We start from the raw sequence: 21,797 nt of genomic DNA on the forward strand, positions 1-21,797 counted from the left end.
TTCCTATAGTTGAATAGTAATTTAATTAAGAGTGCAAGCTTGAAGGAGAACTAGAAGTTTGCCCCAATTGCTAGTCTTGTTATAGGGAAGAGTCACTAGAAATCAATACAAAATTATTCCTAACAATAACCTTTATGCTATGATAAAACATTTCTATCGTGAAATGAGTGCACTCTTGGATGACGCACACTCTTATAATGAAAATGATGAAAATGACCTTCAGAGTCAAGAGATCTCCACCGAATTGAACACTTATAGGAGATTTTGGAGCACTGTATTAGATTTATTATCCACCACCGTCAATAAAATGAACTTACGTAGTTCTATGCTTTATACCAAGATGCACTGTAGCTTGTATTTGTCTTGAACCTTAAGAATTCACTTGCTTTTTTCCTTTTATTTTCGTCATCCATTTATCATTTCCATGAGGACTGGAAAAAAGCAGAAAGTGATTAACTTTTGATTCATTTGTCCTCGATTCACTTGAAAGACACATGTAAAATAAATTGCTCAATTACTATGATTACTATGAATTCTCTATAGGATGAAGTTTATGAATATATGGCACACATTATGACAACTTCAATTGTGTGGCCCAAAATTATAAAACTGTAAACAAACAAATTTAAGGTGCATTTTAAATTTAAACAGAAATAGCCAAGATGCAAGCAAGCATGTCTAAAAGCTGTGTTGCATTCAAGGTTAAAATAGAAAAATTGACCATCTGGACTACATCATAACAGCAGTCTAATCACAGCTGAGTTGTGGCTGTGTTCTGGCAGCCAGATTCACGTGAGGTGAGTTCATCACAACACAAAAACTAAAATTTTTTACCTTAAAAACCACATAAAAAAACAAAGGAAGATATTACAAGGTACAGAGACATGGTCATATGATCTAATCTTTTAGTCATGATAGTACATGGAGGCTTGTATAATTCACTTCCTGTGTGAATACGTCTCTGTTACAGCTTCTGAACTGTAATAGAGAGGACTGGAAAATTCACTTTCTTCATGGACTGAATCACCATCACTATCCTGTAATAAGCTAATCCAAGTAACATATATTAGACCATGAAACTGACTGAGCACAGTACTAGAACAGTTTTGTCACAGTGCCATAGTGCTGCCAAAATAGGCCATATAAAGTGAGAACATTCAAAAGTTCAGATGGCGTTGAGCTGAGAATCAGCATATTATTTTTGTCATTGCTAATAAAAGTATTTGTGATCTCTCTCTCTACTTTCCTTTTATCTCTTTCTCCTTTCTCTATTTCTCTCTATCACAAGATTAGCATGGAAAAGCAATAGTTTGTTTCTTCATGTCAGGCGTCTTGTTTGTATTTTTCCGGTCTAGCTCCACTTTCTGCTGGAATGGAGACTGGAGCTGCTCAGCTTTTTGCCACTTTTCCCTAAAAGGAAATTCTAGAAGCACATGTAGTTTAAACACAAGGGTGGAGTCAGCTGGGGGAAAGGGAGGGCTTATCAGTGTTTTAACTACATTTGTAAATTATGATAATTACAAACTGCCCCTTTAACTGGAAGAAAAAAACGTTTACATGGTGGGGTGAAGTCACCCGCCCTTTCTGTCATGTATGAGCTTTAAAGAATGAGGAAAAACTACCTTCTGCTCATTACTCTGCAGACACACACACACACACGCACACAAACAGACAGGAAGCGAACAAGGCGAGATAGCCTCAACATCTCTGATCTCTCAAATGGGGATGTTTTTGCCTCATATTTGGACAATACTGGCTGTACTAACAGTACTTTGTACAGTTTCAGGTGAGTTTCCTTTATATTCTTTACTTCTTCTGCATTTTTTTTTCCAAAGATTGAGTAAAGTTGTATTTAAAGTTATTGACTACTGACATGATGCCAGTTTACATGTAACAGACATTATAATTCATTTATTAACAGAAACATTCACATACATTTATTCCATCTGTGTATTGGTATAAATATGTTTATAAAGTGTTTGTTCATTAATAAAACTAAATTTATTTTACTGAAATTTTACCAGACCAAAATGAAAAGAAAAAGTATTTAAGAACATATTTAAGAACATACAGACACCAAACAAGCCTGCCTGCTGGTGATTAACTCAGGCCTGATGAATACATGTTTGTGCTTCTCTTTGGTTTCATGGGGCATGGCTTAACTTGTAAGAGTGAGGTAATATCATGCCCTAAAGCTAAGGAGACAAGCGCAATAAACTTAAGACTAGAGGGAGAAAGAGAGTCAGTAAAAGAGACAGAATATTTGACTTTATGTGTGTATTATATATCCTTAGGCTCAAACATATGTACCTCCAGAGGTGTTGGAACCTGCAAAGAATGTTTGTCCATTCATCCGTCTTGCAGTTGGTGCGCTCAGAAAGTTAGTAAAAACTTGCAAACATTCAACACGCACTTGTGAAAAAATACAAAAATATATTAAATAGCAAAACACTTTTTTGTGTCATGGTGATAAAACGTAAAATGTTACATCTACGCGGGTGTCTAAGAGAATGTGTGTTAAATGATTGTCCAGTCAGATTGAAGATTATCTAAGACACCATTAACATCACATCTTTGAGATCCTTAAACAGGAACAGTACTTATTCAGTTCAGTTCTTATATAGATTACTGTTAACATTTACTACACACGGAGACAATATTAAAAATCTCACAAATTGATGTTACTCTGAGTTAGTTAAAAGCTACAAAAGCCACTAAAATGTTGTTTTTTTTTATTTCATAGCAAGTGTCATGTCTACACTGTCATAAAGCACTACAAAGCTGGTAAAGCTGGACAAGTTTGAGAGATACAGTATTAAAGTTATAGTGTACAAACTTGTTTAAATCAAAACTGACTTTTAGGAATCTAACTTTAACTAGATTTTGAAATGTAAATTTATCTAAGCTTTTTGTTTGCTCATTTGTTGTGAGATTGCAAACAATATTCATAACCGTAATGGTTCTGTAAGCAAACAAATGTCCAGCAGTGATTTTACTGTATACACAATAATTGTGGAATAGTCAATGGTATAAATCTATGCCAGTAAAGATGGTTATGTGTCTTAGCCACTTTTTTTCAGACATTTATACCCATTCTAATATACCTAATTTTAACAACTATAATTCTACACCTTCATGACCAGACACACAACTATAACCTCACAACTGCAAAATAAATACTTCATAAATGCGTTTCAGCTGTTTTTATTTGGCCTGCCATCATCATCCCCAGCACAGTTCAGTACTTATTATGACCATTATTATGACCTGCTGAACTGTAACCAATAACACCACCACAAATATGTGGACATGTGGATGTCCTTCTACTTCTATGTTTAATGTCAATAATTTGTAGTATTAAATATCTCCCACTGTTTACAATTTTTGTATTATGTCTGGTTATGAATTTACAACTTTAGACTAAAGATTTCACTTTATATGGATGCCAAAAGCACATTTTGTGTACATGACAATAAAATTAAAAATGTATTAATGGGTGTTTATGCATTTGTGTGTGTGTGTGTGTGTGTGTGTGTGTATCAGGACATGGCTCCCAGCGGCTCCAGTGTTTCCCGTTGTAACCTAAAGTCCATCTTGCTCCAGTCTGGTTGTAAAGCACAGTTTATTGAGTCTCCTGTCAGTAGCATTGTAGTGGAAGAGGACCGCCCCCTCAGTGACCGTGCTCAAGGCACGACTGGTGACGCCACTCAGATTCGACCACAACGTATCCGGATGACCTTGAGGCCAGGTATGGTTCAGTTTGATCACAGGAAATTATTTGGATATTAATGAGCTCATAATAACTCTCATGCCCATTAAACATATTTGCTTTCGGATATTATACAATATCTCTGGCTCTAAATGGGCCTCTAGGGTGACCTAACTAGAGGGCTCAAGATTTTATTATTATTTTCTAATGATGTGATGATGATAATCACCATTACTCACTATGATCTAACAGAGATTTAGTTGTTATGGTAATTATTCAGGTAATTGTTATAAACCTAATTAACTGCTCACTAAGTTGTTCTTTTAAACCTCTTCTAAACCTCAGTTACTCCAAAATGCACAGTTAATCACAACTTTATTCTAATTAAGAAGTACTATTTTATGGAATATACCATGTTTCAAATCTTTAAAAACAGTATTAAATTATATAGGTTAAGCAGAAACTTGGATGAGATTGTGAATAATAATTGCTGTATTCTCTCTCTCTCTCTCTCTCTCTCTCTCTCTCTCTCTCTCACACACACACACACACACACACACACACAAACAGATGATTCAATGCAATTTACAGTGACCGTTCGGCAGGTGGCTGATTACCCTGTAGACCTCTACTACCTGATGGATTTGTCGTATTCAATGAAAGATGACTTAAGCATACTCCGCTCCCTCGGCAGTGCCCTGGCTGATGCTATGGGTCGCACCACCAGTAACCTGCGCATGGGGTTCGGAGCATTTGTGGACAAAACTCTCTCCCCGTACATGTATATGTTTCCAGATGAGGCCATTAGGAACCCCTGCCTTGGGTGAGATTGTATCACAGATTTTTGTATATAGTATATGCAAATCAAGGAAATATTTCAAACTAAAAGATTTGAACCATAGTCCTATAAATTCTGATGTTGAAAAGCTACAGCTTTGGAATAATTTTTTATGTCTGTCTGTTTTCTGTGTGTGACTTATTTTGCAATGCGTGCGTTGCAGAATTAACACTACCTGCTCTCCGCAATTTGGTTATAAGAACGTCCTGTCACTGACAGAGCAAGTGAGTCGTTTCACAGAGGAAGTGATAAAACAGCAAGTATCAAGGAATAGAGACTCGCCAGAAGGTGGATTTGATGCCATCATGCAGGCTGTGGTCTGCAAGGTGATACAGACTCATGATTTAACAAGTTAATGTTGATTAATTTTCTATAACAGCAGCTCTGACAGTTGTGCTGGCTGAAATACAAATCACAGGTTTATATTAAAGTACTTATTCTAATACATTTCATTTCAATAGTTTCAGCATATTTTTATAGATTTATATGGCAGGAAACAATATAATGTATGGCAAATACATTATATTTAGAAACAAAGTTTTCAGAGGCATCTGTTTAACATTTATGGAATTTAGACTCTCGTATGAGATTTTTCTATCTATAATATATTGATCTTTATTGATCTCCCTCTCTCTCTCTTTCTCTCATCTTTCAATCTGCATATTAGGATATAATAGGGTGGCGACCTGATGCATCCCACCTGCTGGTGTTCACTACAGATGCTACAAGCCACAGTGCACTAGACGGCAGAATCTCAGGAATTGTCCAACCCAATGATGGACAATGTTATGTTAATAATAACATTTATGCCAAGACTGCTATACTGGTCAGTCTGACAAACAGTCTTTGAGTTTATTATTATTATTTTTTAAATGTACTCCAACAGCATATCTCTGTGAATTTGTTGGCTGTGTATGAAATGTAGGTGTATTTGTATAGGACTATCCGTCCATCGGACTGCTCACTGACAAACTGACCGAGAATAATATCAACCTCATCTTTGCTGTAACTGAGAATGTGATACCTCTGTACCTTGTGAGTGCATAAAGAAAGGAACATGCCTTCACCCACACATTTTTTCTCTTCTTCTTTACACACACACACACACACACACACACACACACACAAACACACACACTTGCATGCTTGCATTAAAGTGGCCATTGCTGCCTACTGCCTTGTCTCATTGCACATTGTTGCACCTCAGTACACACTCTGTTTTCTTTCCCCATCTCTCAGAATTACAGTAAGCTGATTCCTGGTACCACTGTCGGGATACTATCTTATGACTCAAGAAATGTCATCCAACTCATCCTGGATGCATATGCGGTGAGATACACAAGTGTCAGCATGAAATTATCATTGTTACACGACATCCGTATCTTCGCTTTAATTGGGCATCGGTGTGAAACCTACAGTTCCGATATATAAGGTGTCAAATTAATTGGGGTGTCCTATTATGGGAAAATAATCAGTGATAGAGTGGTGTGACGCAGCCCATAGTCTTACTTTCACTGCCTCATACTTAAAAATATCTATGAATATCTATGATGTTTCATTTCTCCTCACAGCCATTTGGTTGTTGTTGTTTTTTTAAATAACACATTTTAATCAGGTTATTATTAGACTTAGACTTAGATTTACTTAGATACAAGGCCCTGTAAATTAGTTGTTATTATAGAAAGAGTTTCATTAACAACCACATTAATATAATATCTTATCTGAATTATAGCTGGATTATAGCTGCAGTGTTACAGAACAGGTTACTCATTACAGGTTTTTTTGGATAGGTTTGAAAACTGCTTGAACAACATGATTGTGACTCTGTGCTCTTTTACTCCTGTAGAATATCAGGTCAAAGGCAGAGTTAGAGGTGTTGGGTGTTCCAGATGAGCTGAGCTTGTCATTTAATGCCACATGCCTCAACGGAGTGTTAGTACCTGGTGTTAGATCCTGCTCAGGTCTTAAAATTGGAGACACGGTGAGTAGCCTGTAAAAATCCAGGCTTAAGTTACATGGGATTTGCACCAACTTTGCACCAAAAAAGAAAAACAAATATACCATCATAATGGAATTAATTTGTCATTAACTGTGTTTAGGCTTCTCTTTTTTTTTATATTAGTCATAGTCGTGCATAGCTTTGTACTGAACTAATAGGAGGAGTATGTTTTTCCTTCCCAGTTGCTAAAACCACAGCCAGTCACAGCCAGTCTCTTATGGGCATCTTTACACTTGTTCTGAATACTTGAATCCACACCAAAAACTGATTCATTTAGTCGGAGTATCATCATCACATCTTTGGAGTCACACATAGGGAGTTCTTCGATAATGTGGATTAGTTGTATGGTTCCATGCAGCACTTCTTAGTAATGTTCTTTTTTGTTCTCAAAACATTTCAATTTAGATTACATTTTATAATGTACAGAGTTATGTGGCATGTCTTCATCCAAGTGTAGCACCTTAGAATAACATATCTGGTTTTTTTTAGAAGATATTTGTCCTAAGTACACACTCCGGTCTCAAAACAGCTCATAAACTTGACCAAACATAATTAACCAGCTTCAGGTCTGTTTAAAACTCAAGTGTGAAAACATTCTTAGCTTCCTAGCAATAAATGTTTAGGATTCTTTCCTTCTGGATTCATGTACTTGTCTCTTCGAAACATATTAATACAAACTAAACATATCTATTATGCTTCTATATTGCATTCTATATATTCACTATGCAAAAGACAAATTAATGTGAGAAACCTAGTGCAGTTCTTACACACATTTGGGCAGTTGTCAATTAAATATCAATTAAAAGGAGACCTTCAATTATAGTGACATCTCTGGCATTGTATAGATATGATGTTAATTGAAAGAAGAAAAAAAAAAAGAAACTGACAAGCGTAAGATGATTCAAGGTCAGAACATACCCTCTATAATCACTATAGTCACACTTTTATTCTCACGCTGGGACATATGGTAACAAAATTATATCAGAGTAAAATATAAAATATGTATCTGTGTGTATTTCATTTAGGTCTCATTCAGTGTAGAGGCAAAGATCCGTGGCTGTCCTAAAGTAAAGAGTCAGACGTTCAGCATCAAGCCTTTGGGCTTTAAAGACACACTGCAGGTGACTGTTGATTTCGCATGTAACTGCTCATGTCAAGATTCTGCCCAGCTTGCTAGCCCTGCCTGTCACAATGGCAATGGCACGCTGGAGTGCGGTGTGTGTCTGTGTGACCCGGGACGCCTGGGACCACAGTGCGAGTGCACCGAAGCCGACTTCAAAGTCACCGACACGGTCAGCTGTAAACAGTCTTCTGACACAGCTATCTGCAATGGACGAGGCGACTGCGTCTGTGGCCAATGTAGCTGTCACTCAAAAGACTTTGGAAAGGTGTGGGGCCCATACTGTGAGTGTGACGACTTCAGCTGCATCCGCTCCAAAGGGCAACTATGCTCTGGTAAGGAATAAGTGCACTCATATTCACTCATATTCACACATTAGTGTGCATGATGGATTTATCAAAGCAGTTATAACTCCTCACTAATGCAGTAATTGTACATCACCATACATGGTAATATAAAATAAGTGGAGCTTTGTAGTAGGCACCACTCTACCTCATCTTTTGGCGTGTCTGAGCATAGACTCCGCTGTTGGGCAAATCTTGTGTAATGCTTCTTGTGCAAATCTTGCAAATCTAATGCAAATCTTGTGTAATGTATTCTTCAGAATGGATTCACTACACTGTTGGCTAAGCAGTGTGGTTGTTTCTATAGAGCTTAGAATGAATATGCGTACGTCTGTGTGCATGTATGTTTGGGTTTGTTTGTGATTATGTTTACGTGTGAAGACTTTGTAGTGGATCAGGGCCTGGTCTTTGAGTCATAATCTTGATGATGTGTCATGTCTCATTCGAGGGCCTTTATTGTGGATTTGCTTTTGGTGGTTGCCTTTAAATGCAGTAATAGGGATAATAGGGTGTGTTGGGTGTTTTTGTGAGAGTATTGTGAGTAATACTGACTGCTTCATTTCTTAAAGTCTTTATACTGTTTTTATTGTTTGTTTTTGTTTTTGTCAAGATAATGATTTAAGGATTAATGCATAGTAATGATATTTTACAATATGGGTTATCACAGCTTAAGAGTGATAACGGTTTAACAAATGATCTGTGACTGTTTTGTTAGAGACGCTTGATGGCTTTCCGATCAGGTTTAAAAGTCTCCCACAGGAAGCTGGTGGTCTCTGATAGTGGTCTTGTAATAAGCTGTGGTTTGATGGTGAATCAATGTATCTAATGAGCTTGAGCTCTGCAATAATGATGGAGCAATGTACTCAGTGATGCACAGTATGCACCCTGGATTTGTAGCTTAATCAAGAACGAGAAACAATTAGACACTGTTGGGAAAGTGTTTACCAGAAACCATTTGTTGTTTTTTTTCAGCAGGGCACTTATTTAGCGAAACTAAATGTTGTGATGAATAAATTTTTACATTTATGTCAATGGATAGACATCCTTATACAAAGTGACTTATACAAAGTGACGGTGGCTTAGTGGTTAGCACGTTTGCCTCACACCTCCAGGGTTGGGGGTTCGATTCCCGCCTCCGCCTTGTGTGTGTGGAGTTTGCATGTTCTCCCCATGCCTCGGGGGTTTCCTCCAGGTACTCCAGTTTCCTCCCCCGGTCCAGACATGCATGGTAGGTTGATTGGCATCTCTGGAAAATTTTCCGTAGTGTGTGAGAGAATGAGTGTGTGTGTGCCCTGCGATGGGTTGGCACTCCATCCAGGGTGTATCCTGCCTTGATGCCCGATGACGCCTGAGATAGGCACAGGCTCCCCGTGACCCGAGGTAGTTCGGATAAGCGGTAGAAAATGAGTGAGTGAGTGAGTGTTATATAACTGAGCAGTTGAAAGCATTGCTTTAGTACACAGACGTTAATTGGAGGCCCAGTCTAGATTGGAGGTGTTAGGATTAACATTTACGGCCCTTATCCAGAGCTTATCCAGATCTTGTCTGAATTTTAATGTCCAGGGATCATTAGTCTTAACCACTAAGCTCCCACATCCCAGGTGTCACAACCGGGGATGGAAGGAGACAGACCCGTACGCAGGATAGCTTCAAATGAAGGGGGTTTAATAAATAAAGAAGACATAGACAAAAATGACGATAAATGAAACAATACAACTGACGACATTTAACAGGGACTAGACATGACGAGGGGTACATGCAACTAATGATCCGCGCTGCATTCAGCAACGCGACTAACTTAAATACAATTAAGACAATGACAACATTAGGAACAGGTGAAGAAACAGGGGGGAGCAGACGAAGGCGGGGCAGACACGTGACAACAACAGCACATGGCCAAAAGTCCGGGCTGAATTATGACACCAGGTAGCCTGCTGTTGGGTAGTCTAACATTTTAACTACTGAGCTCCCACTACCCTGGTGCACATTATGTACCATTAAAATATTTTCAGAAATTCTTTTCATTCATTCATCTTCAGTACCCTTTTTTTTTTTGGTCAGGGTTGCAAGAGTCTATCACTTGAGCATATCCTTGGAGGCATAAATATAAACAGCTAATCAACTTAACAGCATGTTTTTGGGGAGTTTTTGGGGAAACCAGAGAATCCAGAGAAAACCAATGCAGACAGGAAGAGAACAGACAGTATTGCAGGATCTCAGGATCAATCCAGAGATCATGGGGCTGTGCTACCTGCTTCTCACCACACCATTCACAGCTTCACATACTGCAGCTGTGTGCTACAAGAAAATGGTTACTCAATACTTGTGGCGAGTTTTTTGCCATAGCCATTTATTTCTCAGAAATTTAGTGTTCCTTTGAATTACCTCATTAATACAAGAGGATTTTAGTCATCGTTTCTTGTTCAATATATTATTTATGTTGTTTAATATATTATTTTAAAGGCCACAGTATTTTAATAAGCTCAGTGAGATCTCTGGGCAAGGAGTAATTTGATGAATCAATGCATTCCTGCAGTCCAATACTCGTAAATATTCAAAAATACTTTGAAATTTATAATTTTTTTCAGAAACTTTTTTACCATTACACATTAAGGCTTGTTATTAATTTTTGTTATTAATTATATTGAAATTACAATACGCAGCATTTTGTCCACTTTTTGGCATGATGCTTATCACCCAGTTCATATGAACATTATAAGTATGACTTCTGTTCTACACTCTGCCCTCAATTTCTGCTGTTTGTTTTGCTGTTTGTCATATGTGTCAAATCCAAGTTAACCTCAGCTATTCTTTCGAAAACCATAAAAGGAAACACGATAGATATACAGTTTATATTTATGCCCTCGTGATTACTTCCTGAGAACAGAACTGACAGGGAGGATATCTGAACGTTAGGTGAGCTAGTGATAAGAGCAAGTTCGGTTTACAAATGAGTTTTACATGTATAAAATGACTACAAGACAAATAACTGGCAACCTGATGGCATCGTTGTCTTCAATAAACCCAGAGGATCAAGTCTAAACAGTATGAAAAACACAGATAAAATAAGGGCAGCAGGAAGGCAAAAGTCAGGCAGAGATCTGATAAGTGTTTGGTTGTTATACAGAAAAACAAAACTGATAATTAGACCTACGCCTAGAATACAAGATGCTGAGGTTTAAGAAACGTCCACATATTTAGCTCCATAAGGCAAGACATATTTTAAATGACTAAAAACAAAAGCAAACGTTAACAGGACACTGACACATAATGGTAAAAAGGGCTGGTTCATAAAGAGGAAGTGGCAGAAGATGTGACACACCAATGCTGTAGTTGTTACAGTTTAGATTAGATTTCTAATCACTTATTTATCCTAAAGCATATTAATCAATGACTTCTGAAAAACAATGAATACATAATGAAACCTTGTATTTTACAGAGAATGTAAATCTCTATAACAATGAAAACATTTTTTTTACATTGTTTGATTGTTTGTGTTTTTTTTTTTTTTTAGCATTTTAGGTGTCCAAAAGGTTCCTTTAGATTGCGTTAACTATGATAACTAATTATTGAAACGTAATGTAGTAATGTATTTTAATTATTCAACTTTCTTTGTCATTGCATACAAAGAGAATTTTTGTAATTATTTTAGCTGGAAAATAATGGTTTTTGTATTTGTAATGTGAACTCTAAGAAAAATTAATTTTCCAAATCAACATTTTCATGTTCATACACTGTCAAATGAATAGTCACTGAAAATAAGTGTGTGCTGAAGACGACGACGACGACGACGATGATGATGATGATGATGATGATACTGATGATGAAGAGATAGGGCAGGAAGAGGAAGAGAATCCTGCAAATCTTTTGTGTTGTATTTGTTTGTATGCATATGTTCAGGTCATGGCGATTGTGTATGCGGGTCCTGTCAGTGCCATCCTGGCTGGTCAGGCGAGAGCTGTAATTGCTCCACGAGGACAGACACCTGCATGGCCAGCATTGAGCTGCTGTGTAGTGGTCGTGGTGAGTGTTTGTGTGGTGTGTGTTCATGCACCCTGCCTGGAGCATACGGTGCCACCTGTGAGAAATGTCCCACATGCCCTGACTCCTGCACCTTAAAAAAGTGAGTCCTCTGTGTGTCTCTGATAGTCTGTGTGGTTGTCTGATGTGGTGATAACGCTGTTAAATATTCATAATAATTATTTGTGTGTGTGTGTGTGTGTGTGTGTGTGTGTGTGTGTGTGTGAAGGGACTGTGTGGAGTGTAAGCACTACAAGAGAGGACCGCTGTTTGAGAAGAAAAGCTGCAACACTGCAATCTGCAGAGATGAAATCCAGCTGGTGGATGAGTTAGGTATATACATACACACACCATACTCCATGTAATACTATACGATATCATGTTTTTATTCTGCACATTAGCAAGATACTAAAATAATATTAAGACCAAATAATGTTAACGGTTTTGGAAGCAGTTTAGGACAGGAATTCATCTTCAATTGCTTATCCGAACTACCTCGGGTCACGGGGAGCCTGTGCCTATCTCAGGCGTCATCGGGCATCAAGGCAGGATACACCCTGGACGGAGTGCCAACCCATCGCAGGGCACACACACACACTCTCATTCACTCACGCAATCACACACTACGGACAATTTTCCAGAGATGCCAATCAACCTACCATGCATGTCTTTGGACCGGGGGAGGAAACCGGAGTACCCGGAGGAAACCCCCGAGGCACGGGGAGAACATGCAAACTCCACACACACAAGGTGGAGGCGGGAATCGAACCCCCAACCCTGGAGGTGTGAGGCGAACGTGCTAACCATTAAGCCACCGTGCCCCCCGAATCCGTTTTGCATTTCTCTATTTCAAATACTGTACATAGCCCAAAATCTAAGACACAATACACACAGCACATTGCATGATCAGCCCATCTCTCTCTCTCTCTCGCTCTCACTCTCTCTCAACAGCATACCATGAGAAGAGCTCTGTGAACTGTAGCTACAAAGACGAGGATGACTGCATTAATCATTTCCAGTACTATGAAGACATCAGCGGAAAATCCATCCTCTACCTCGTTAAAGAACCCGGTGAGAAACACAGACACAGGCAGAAACTTTTCAGATTTTGAGTTAGCACAGATTACGCTCCACAATGATTCATTCTCTTTGCTGTTTGTTGCTACATGCTTGAGACAAGCAAGTACTAGCAGTTTTTTCATGACACAACAGACACTCCCTAAAGAACACCAGAGCGATCGATGAGCCGAAACGAACTATGAGTAACTTACAAGCAAGTAAAAATGTTAACTGCAGAATCATCTTTGGCAGACAATTAATCCTTTAATAGATATTGATATATTTTCTACAAGATCAATAACGAGTGCTGGCTACAACACCACTTTAGGTGAGACTAATTCGACGAGAAACTCCATAGACAATGGAGTCTGATTTAAGACTGTTATCTGTTAAAAAAAAACAATGAGGGTGACGATCGTAATGAAGACCATTGCTTTGCATGCAACTTTTTTTAGATCAAATACAGCTAGTACTAGTGCGTTATTTATTTCCAAGAAAGAGGATGATGTGTATTGAAGCGTAGTCAACTTGCAACTGTAACAACTATAAATGAGCAGGAGGTGCTGTAACAGAAACAACATGTTGTTCATGGAAATGTTGTTATTTAGTGTCCAAAAAAATTCTCATAGACAGAAACTAAGATGGTCCTGACAAACCGGGTTTTTGTCAAGACCGAGACGTGTCTAAAGACAAAAGTGAAGCACACTAGTCACACTCTCAATAACCATAAATATATAAATAAATAAATGTCTTGCTTAAATCAAACTGTCTGCGTGTTTTCATGTGTGTAGAGTGTCCTAAAGGTCCCGACATCTTGGTAGTGGTTGCTTCTGTCATCGGGTCTATTTTTTTACTGGGATTGGCTGCTCTGCTGGTGTGGAAGCTGCTGATTACGATTCATGATCGCCGAGAATTTGCCAAGTTTGAGGAAGAGAGAGCCAAGGCCAAGTGGGAAGCGGTGAGATGGAATAACAAACACACACACACGCACAAGCAAAAGACATCCATACCTACAATCCCACAATCTTTGTCTGTCTGGACTATCTGGATGAGAGCGTAATTGGTAGTTTCTCAAGAACTACTATTATTTTAGTGAGTAAGCATGTCTTCATGTCACGTCTCGTCTCCTGCTGTAAGACCTAAAGCTCTTCTCGCTGTCTCCTTAAGCACAGGGATATGACACTATCTATTATGTAATGTGCAATGCAGTTTATTTTGGCAGGATATTTTGTTTAATTTCTGTACAGCTTGTGTACTAGGGCTGCACGGTCAGAGTTAACATTCATTCATTCATTCATTCATTTTCTACCGCTTATCCGAACTACCTCGGGTCACGGGGAGCCTGTGCCTATCTCAGGCGTCATCGGGCATCAAGGCAGGTTACACCCTGGACGGAGTGCCAACCCATCGCAGGGCACACACACACACACACTCATTCACTCATGCAATCACACACTACGGACAATTTTCCAGAGATTCCAATCAACCTACCATGCATGTCTTTGGACCGGGGGAGGAAACCGGAGTACCCGGAGGAAACCCCCGAGGCACGGGGAGAACATGCAAACTCCACACACACAAGGTGGAGGCGGGAATCGAACCCCCAACCCTGGAGGTGTGAGGCGAACGTGCTAACCACTAAGCCACCGTGCCTCCCAGAGTTAACATGATAAAAACAATTATTTGTGTGAATATTATTCATTCAGACAAATTAGGAACAAAAGTGATATGATTTATTGCTTTAAACATTGTTTTTGGTTGGTTTTTTTTGAGGAAACACCTGGATCAAGATGTGCAAAAATGGTTTAATTGCAGCACCTTGGTGGTTAACCAGATAAACCAGCTAAACCTTTGTGTTTAACGTAACACATTCCTAGACTAAGACTAAACACTTATTCAAACTGAATAACAAGTTAGCGCCTTAATCAACACCACACAATAAAGCTACAATATTGAACAGGACAGTCCTATATATAAAATAATAAAAGGTGTATTAAGTGGTATTGGTTTGTCTCTCCAGAGAAAACTGTGGCTCCTCCTTTTACAAAGCTATGAACTCATCATTATTTAAAGAAAACTTAGTATCCTGATGAATCGGTCTTTATTTACAGTCTCATCGTTTTTATTTTATTACGAGAACTTCAATGAAAACAATATTCATTTAGCTGAGAAAACAAATCAATTCTGTATATTCATTCATAATCCTTTAAAGTCTGATCAGTTCACATTTACAGCAATTAAGTGCCTCACACAGGGGCCCAGCAGTGGCAGCTTGGTGAACCTGAGATTCAAACTCACAACCTTTCGATCAGTAGTCCAACACCTTAATCACTGGGCTACCACATCCCTCATGTTTACAGTACCTGTGTGCACTTATGTATTAATTAAGAGATTAAACTAAACAGAACGTGTCTTTATAGGACGAGACCCAATATGACCCGATATGACCCAACACATGCTTTTTAACCGTTTAGAGTTACATTTACTATTGTTGGGCATCCAGGAGGTGTTTTTTGATCTATGAGGTGAGTTTTTATTATAAACTCCAGCATTTTATAGCAGCTACAAACTTTTCAAGCCCTCCACAACCTTTAGTATTTAAGTAACCTTTCTTTATAAAGATATTAACACCCAAAGCACCCTTAGCTAGTCATATAAACTAGAATACAGTTTTATTCAGTGTTCATCAGTGTTAAATAAGCATCACCAGATCAATAATTCGATTTTTTAAAAGCTTAATGTTACTTGGATCGATCATCATACGAGTAACTGTTACTATATAAACAATATCATTAATATGAGTGAGTTAAGATATAAAACTGGCTTTAGGTTGCAGCTGTTACAGAAAACTAATCAACAGTTTCTAATTTGAGAATCTGGCAACTTTCAGTATAAAAATAAACTGCCTATAATCAAATTGTTATGAGATGTAAGCTGTAAATTTTGGATTTATTCAGCTGGATGCCCTGCGAGCATGTCTAGTGACTCATGGACCAATAGCTACATTGACAGCATGTTTTAGACGTCCTTATCCAGCATGACTTACATTTATCTCAATCATACAGCTGAGCAACTGAGTGTTAAATGCCATGTTCAGGGGTCCAGGAGTGGCAGCTTATGGGACCTGGCGATCAAACTCACAACCATCCGATCTGTAGTCCAACACCTTAACCACTAAGCGACCACATCCCTCATCCCAATAACTAATCCTGCTTATTTTAAACTATTTGTATCTTTCTCTTTCACCGTATTGCAAACACATTCATTAACAAACACGTCTATTCCCATTTAGGCAAATAACCCGCTGTATAAAGGAGCTACAACTACATTTACAAATGTGGCCTACCGTGGCAACACTTAAAGACTTCAGCTCCAGTACCTTCTTCAGCAGCAGTCAGTGATGTCTCAGTGATGCTCACGTACTAACATCTCTGTCAGTGACTTCACTCTTTCCAAAAATCAGTGATGTCACCATTCTACAGCTGATGATGGAGTGGACGTCTCAATCCAGTGATGACTGTGATGATATGATCTTTAACCTTTATCTCAATTGGTTTCATCCTCCTTCTTAAAGCACCTGAAATAATAATAAGTATGTAATAAAGAGAGATAGACAGACAGACAGACATAGATAGATAGATAGATAGATAGATAGATAGATAGATAGATAGATAGATAGATAGATAGATAGATAGATAGATAGATAGATGAAAAACAAAACCTGTGTATTATTTGTATAGTAAATTTTGTATTTCAAAAGAAAAAAATGAAAATAAGTGCAAGGTGTTAAACTTGGAGAGTCCATTTTGTGGGAAATAATTTTCAGTGTTTATCTGTTGTTTTGTTGTTGTTGTTGTTGTTGTGTACATATATATATATATATATATATATATATATATATATATATATATATATATATATATATATATATATATATATATATACATATACATAGAGAGAGAGAATTTGATATAAAAGATACATTTTTAAGCATTGTTGATGTTAAAGCATATAATGTCTACTTCCATACAGTTAATACTGTATAAGAAGTTTACATAGCAAAGACGGCCTGTTCAAATTTCTCCTGGTTGTGATGTCACTACAGTGAAAACATTTACATACAGTATGTAAACCTGTATTAAACTACTGATTCAGAGCAGATGATTTGAACAGCTAAACGACTGATTGCAGTAAATGGTCATCTGGGTTAAATGTACTGAAAATGGGTTTATATATTAAGTATATATTAAGTGTGTATGAATCGTTTTTGTTTTTGTTTTGTTTTTTTTTTGTTACAGCCATCCCTGATTATTTCACTAGTTTGTTCAGCAGAATGAGATTGTGCTGATATTATTAGGTTGTGACTCTTGTTTGGCAAAAAGCGAGTTAGTTTTTCTTTTTTTTAGACAACCGTTATCTACGTATTATGTGTGGGAAGTTTCAAAATCAGAATATTGCTTGAAAGTCATAAGATTTTGGCATTCCACCGACTGGAATAGGGAAACGTTATTGCATGCTACGTGTGGGAGATCATCTCCAACTGTGGGTTGGTCTGCGCTCTTGCTCCACTGAACAAATGAATCTCACCGCTGTAACTGTGAGAACACAATTAGATGAATCCCACCTCTGTGAAAATGAGCACACAATCAGATGAAGCTCAAAGCTGTGCTCCAATCTGCACAATACACACTAAGCAGTAGACCTAAACAGTAATGAGACTAACAGTGTCATCATATACCTTTGTCATACCTTTTATGCCTGCTGGAAACCAGTACAGGCAAAATTCAGCTAATTTGCAAATGTGTCTGCTCCTAATACTAATTCCACTTTCACTATTTACTCCATACTCTTCAAAGTGAAGGCTCCAGAAAGAACCAAAGAGTGGTGATGATAAATCGACACAGATGGTTTCCCAAAGAACCTTTCAGTAATTTCCTAGTGACATAAAGAATGTTTTTTGCAGTCTAAAGAACTTTCTTTCACTACAAACAAAGAACCTTTTTTTTGCCATGGAAGCCTTCCAGGAATGTTAAAGTTTCTTCATACAACCAAATAAAGGCATTTTAAGAACACAACTAAACAAAATGCTGTGGCATTCTGGACAAATCATAGTGAATTATTTTCTATTATCTTCGTTTTTTTTCATTTAGTTGATTTTTGTTCTTCTATACAGAACCTTTTCACAGGCTAAAAAAAGGTTGAAGAAGCTTTACTTAAAAACCGTTTCTAATCTTGAACTTTTTAGAAGCTTCAAATGTTGAGGTTCAGTGTAGAACTTTTTCTTCTGAGAGTGGAGAGGAGGAAAAATATTTGCTTGTGCACATGAATGTGACTCACAGTTACTGAAGACCAGAAGAAACAGTAAAACTTTCCAACACAATTGGCTACCATCAGCTGGGTCTCTTTTACTCTCAGCTACAGTCATTTTTTCTTCCAAATTCTCCAAGAAAACATCTCTGTTCTCTCACTGCATTTTGTTCCTGATTGGTTGCCGGTTCTGTTTCTGGCCCGGTGGTCTGACTTCTTTGTGCCTAAAGTTGGGACATGATGAGGTCAGATGTATCTGATCTGGAATGTAAAGCATTCATTTAAATTTTCCTCTAAATCCAAAACAGAGCTCTGACACACCACAGCTCTTGTGTGTGAATTATGTAAGAAATTACAGAAATTGCACCCAAATTCCACTCCAAGGTACACATCTAAAAGAGCTCATTCCTAAAAAGGTTTAAGTATCATAAGGTAATACGTTTAGGACTCTAAACGTATAAACTTGATTAACATTTAAAGACAATCAGCTAGACAACAAGGTGTAGCCCAGCCATTTGGGAGACATTCAATTCTTACACTCAACACACATTCAAAGCGGAACTTCATTTAAATTACCAAAAGGGAAAACTGTATATAATGCTTGAGCAGAATTTGCTCTGGGTTCTTGTTGACTCCGATGAACCCAAAGTACGTCAGGTATTTTGTCACTGCTATTCTGGAATAAACTTCTTATTCTTCATTAAGATCTTCACCATCATCGTCTTATTTTTACACTACCCATTTTTTATTTCTTACAATTACTATTACAGAGGTGACTTACAGCAGCTCAGGAAGAACACAGTGTTTTCTGTCTTTTCCAAGATCCTGTCATGTCCATTCATGTTTAAGCAAAACCCCATTATGTTGTTCAAATCGTTCTAAGGTTTTCATCCAATTGTTAAAGCAGCTTTATCTGATGTATGCATTCACTACTGGTAATGTGATATGGCTAGATACTTAGCTACACTTTGATAAGGTTCAATAACACAACTTGATCACATACTTATAAAAAAATTTATCTCAAAAATCTGTGTGATACGTTACGGACACTAGGGTTGGGATGGAGTTTGTGCTTCAACATTTTCTTTTTAATTCATTCTCAATTTTCCGCTTTATGGAAAATGTACACAGTTGAAGTAGAAGCTTCTGGCATTTACACAACCTATATTAGAGACACTTTGCCATCCTGCCAGGACCACATGCCCCTTCAGCACATCACTAGAACCTCCATTAGGCAGCAGGCTTCACATTGTCATGACATTAAAGCCATAATAATGTTAATTAGTCTGGCTTTTAGATTTGGAAATAATGACTGCTGAAAACGTTGATGAGTTGTCACAACAGCCTATTAGAATAGCTAATGTAGTTTAGTGTTGGGATTGTGTGAGTGGGGTGTAAACCTCGGTAGACGGCGCTCATACGGACGTGTCACATCACCCATTGGAACTTTGGTTGCCATAGATACCACATCGTGTTCAGGAGTTTCAGTGCATTACTTTGGAACTTTAGTTGCCATGGAAGCAGTGGCTCAGATGCTGATGGCGTTTGGAGTTAGTCGGATTCAGTCATTCATGAAAATGTCAGGCAGAAAGCCAAATCCAATCAATTCCTCATGTTCTTTTTATTGACTTATTTTTCATGCCATGGAAAGCAGCAGAATATCTCACAAAAATAAGCTTCCAACGTCTTCCACTTTTTTTTTTCTGCCGTCAGTGACACGATTCGGCGGTTATGGTAAATTGTTTTAATAAAAAAATTTTGAATAAAAATTTCAATCTGTATTTATTGAGCTCACTAGTTTGAAAAATTGTCACTTTTACCTGATTTAATTTTTTACTGTCTTCAATGTTTTTTTAATGCACAGAATACAATAGTATAAAGTTCAGTGCTGCTTGAATGCTATTGCTTGTGGGTCCAAAAATTAATTAACATTAATTTAAACATATTTATATTAATCCTTTTTAACTTAGATCCTTTATCTACATAGATAGCTTTCTCCACATACATCTTTCTTCAGGTTAATTGTAAACTTTCACAGTTTTTTTTTAGTACTTAGGCTTTTAGTGCAATTAAAAAAAAAGATTAAATATGTATTTTATATAGTTTTTAGATGCTGTAATTATTCCTGTTTTATCACACCGGAAACAGTAAGGACGTTTGTTGAGTTAACGTTATTTTCGTTGCGGCCGATAGATGGCAATGTTTTTCACATTTATTTTGAAAAACGAGGAAAATAATCTACATCCGGTTCATGTGAAGAGTCATGGCGGCGCTCTCAAATGCATGCCGTGTCATTATATTTCCCACCCGTTTACCTCATAGTCCCGCCTTCTGTGCAGTGATTGGCAGAGACGAGTCCTCTCTGATTTGATTGGTGTTTAAAATGTATCAATACGGTCAATAAACTTTATTTGGGACTGAATATAAGTTCAGTTAAACTTTATAAAATACTTTTTAAACCCTTCAGTAATTTTTAAATCGATAGGATTTATTGACAGAGTTGCTTCAGCACCGAATAATTATTATTGTTAAATAATAATTCATTATTATTGTTATATGATAATTATTTTTTTATACTATTACAATAGAATAATAATAATTAATATACTATTAGAATGTTAGTTCCTTGCATACATTATAACTGTTGGATGATAATGTATGTAAATACATTAAAAAAGCTGAAAGAAGAGGAAGAAGAATGACTGATAAATAACTAAACTGGATAATAAAATACAATAATAATCTATTTGTGCTGTGATCATAAGTAAATCTGCTTGTATTTGCTGTTGTTGTTTGTTTGTGTGTATTGTGTGTGTTTGGTATTTTGTTTCATATACATAAATAAAATGAACATGCTAAAACTCGTAGATATTAAACTCAATTCGATTCAAGTTTATTTGTATATCTCTTTTTACAATGGACATTGTCTCAAAGCAGCTTTACAAAACATAAACATAGAACAAATGGTTAATATAAAGAATGATATAAAGATTAATAGAATACAAAATTCAAGATTAATATTAGATATATTTAAATGTGTTTGTATTTATCCCCAATGAGCAAGTCTGAGGTGACTCAGGTGACTGTGAGGAGGAAAAACTCCCTTAGAGGGTAAAGGAAGAAACCTTGAGAGGAATCAGACTCAAAGGGGAACCTCATCCTCATCTGGGTGACACTGGAGGGTGTGATTATAAATATACAGTCTGAGAAATGTTGTATTGATGCAAAAGATCACATGGATTTCACATCTCCTCTATAGTATAGCAGAGTCCAACTGGAGCTGGTAGATCTCTAGATGCTTCAGGATTCTCAGAGTCGGCCTCGTCTCAGTGGAGGTCCAAAAAATCTTCATCGCACGGACGACGATCTGAGCTGGTACAATTTGTGTATGCGTTAGGTGG

The 21,797-nt window shown here is 37.4% G+C and overlaps 1 protein-coding gene across 1 annotated transcript; it reads left to right on the forward strand.

The window, feature by feature from the left end:
* Window positions 1-1,537: 1,537 nt before the first annotated feature.
* On the forward strand, window positions 1,538-19,100 carry itgb3a (integrin beta 3a). Its single transcript, XM_060893227.1, has 15 exons — window positions 1,538-1,786; window positions 2,295-2,380; window positions 3,544-3,748; window positions 4,280-4,532; window positions 4,711-4,873; window positions 5,215-5,373; window positions 5,487-5,582; window positions 5,787-5,876; window positions 6,394-6,528; window positions 7,572-8,001; window positions 11,911-12,133; window positions 12,260-12,363; window positions 12,982-13,101; window positions 13,881-14,047; window positions 16,382-19,100. The coding sequence occupies exons 1-15, from the start codon at window positions 1,720-1,722 to the stop codon at window positions 16,448-16,450; spliced, it is 2,367 nt and encodes a 788-aa protein (XP_060749210.1). The 5' UTR covers window positions 1,538-1,719; the 3' UTR covers window positions 16,451-19,100.
* Window positions 19,101-21,797: the final 2,697 nt, after the last annotated feature.

The sequence above is a fragment of the Tachysurus vachellii genome, chromosome 18, assembly GCF_030014155.1.
Source record: "Tachysurus vachellii isolate PV-2020 chromosome 18, HZAU_Pvac_v1, whole genome shotgun sequence".
Lineage (NCBI taxonomy): Eukaryota > Metazoa > Chordata > Actinopteri > Siluriformes > Bagridae > Tachysurus > Tachysurus vachellii.

What these genes read in the sequence shown, in the direction of transcription:
- itgb3a (XM_060893227.1), top strand. Translation starts at nt 1,720, where the DNA reads ATGGGGATGTTTTTGCCTCATATTTGGACAATACTGGCTGTACTAACA. An exon ending in CAAAGGGCAACTATGCTCTG is followed by an intron (nt 8,002 to 11,910) that starts GTAAGGAATAAG and finishes GCATATGTTCAG; the next exon opens with GTCATGGCGATTGTGTATGC. An exon ending in CCAGCTGGTGGATGAGTTAG is followed by an intron (nt 12,364 to 12,981) that starts GTATATACATAC and finishes CTCTCTCAACAG; the next exon opens with CATACCATGAGAAGAGCTCT.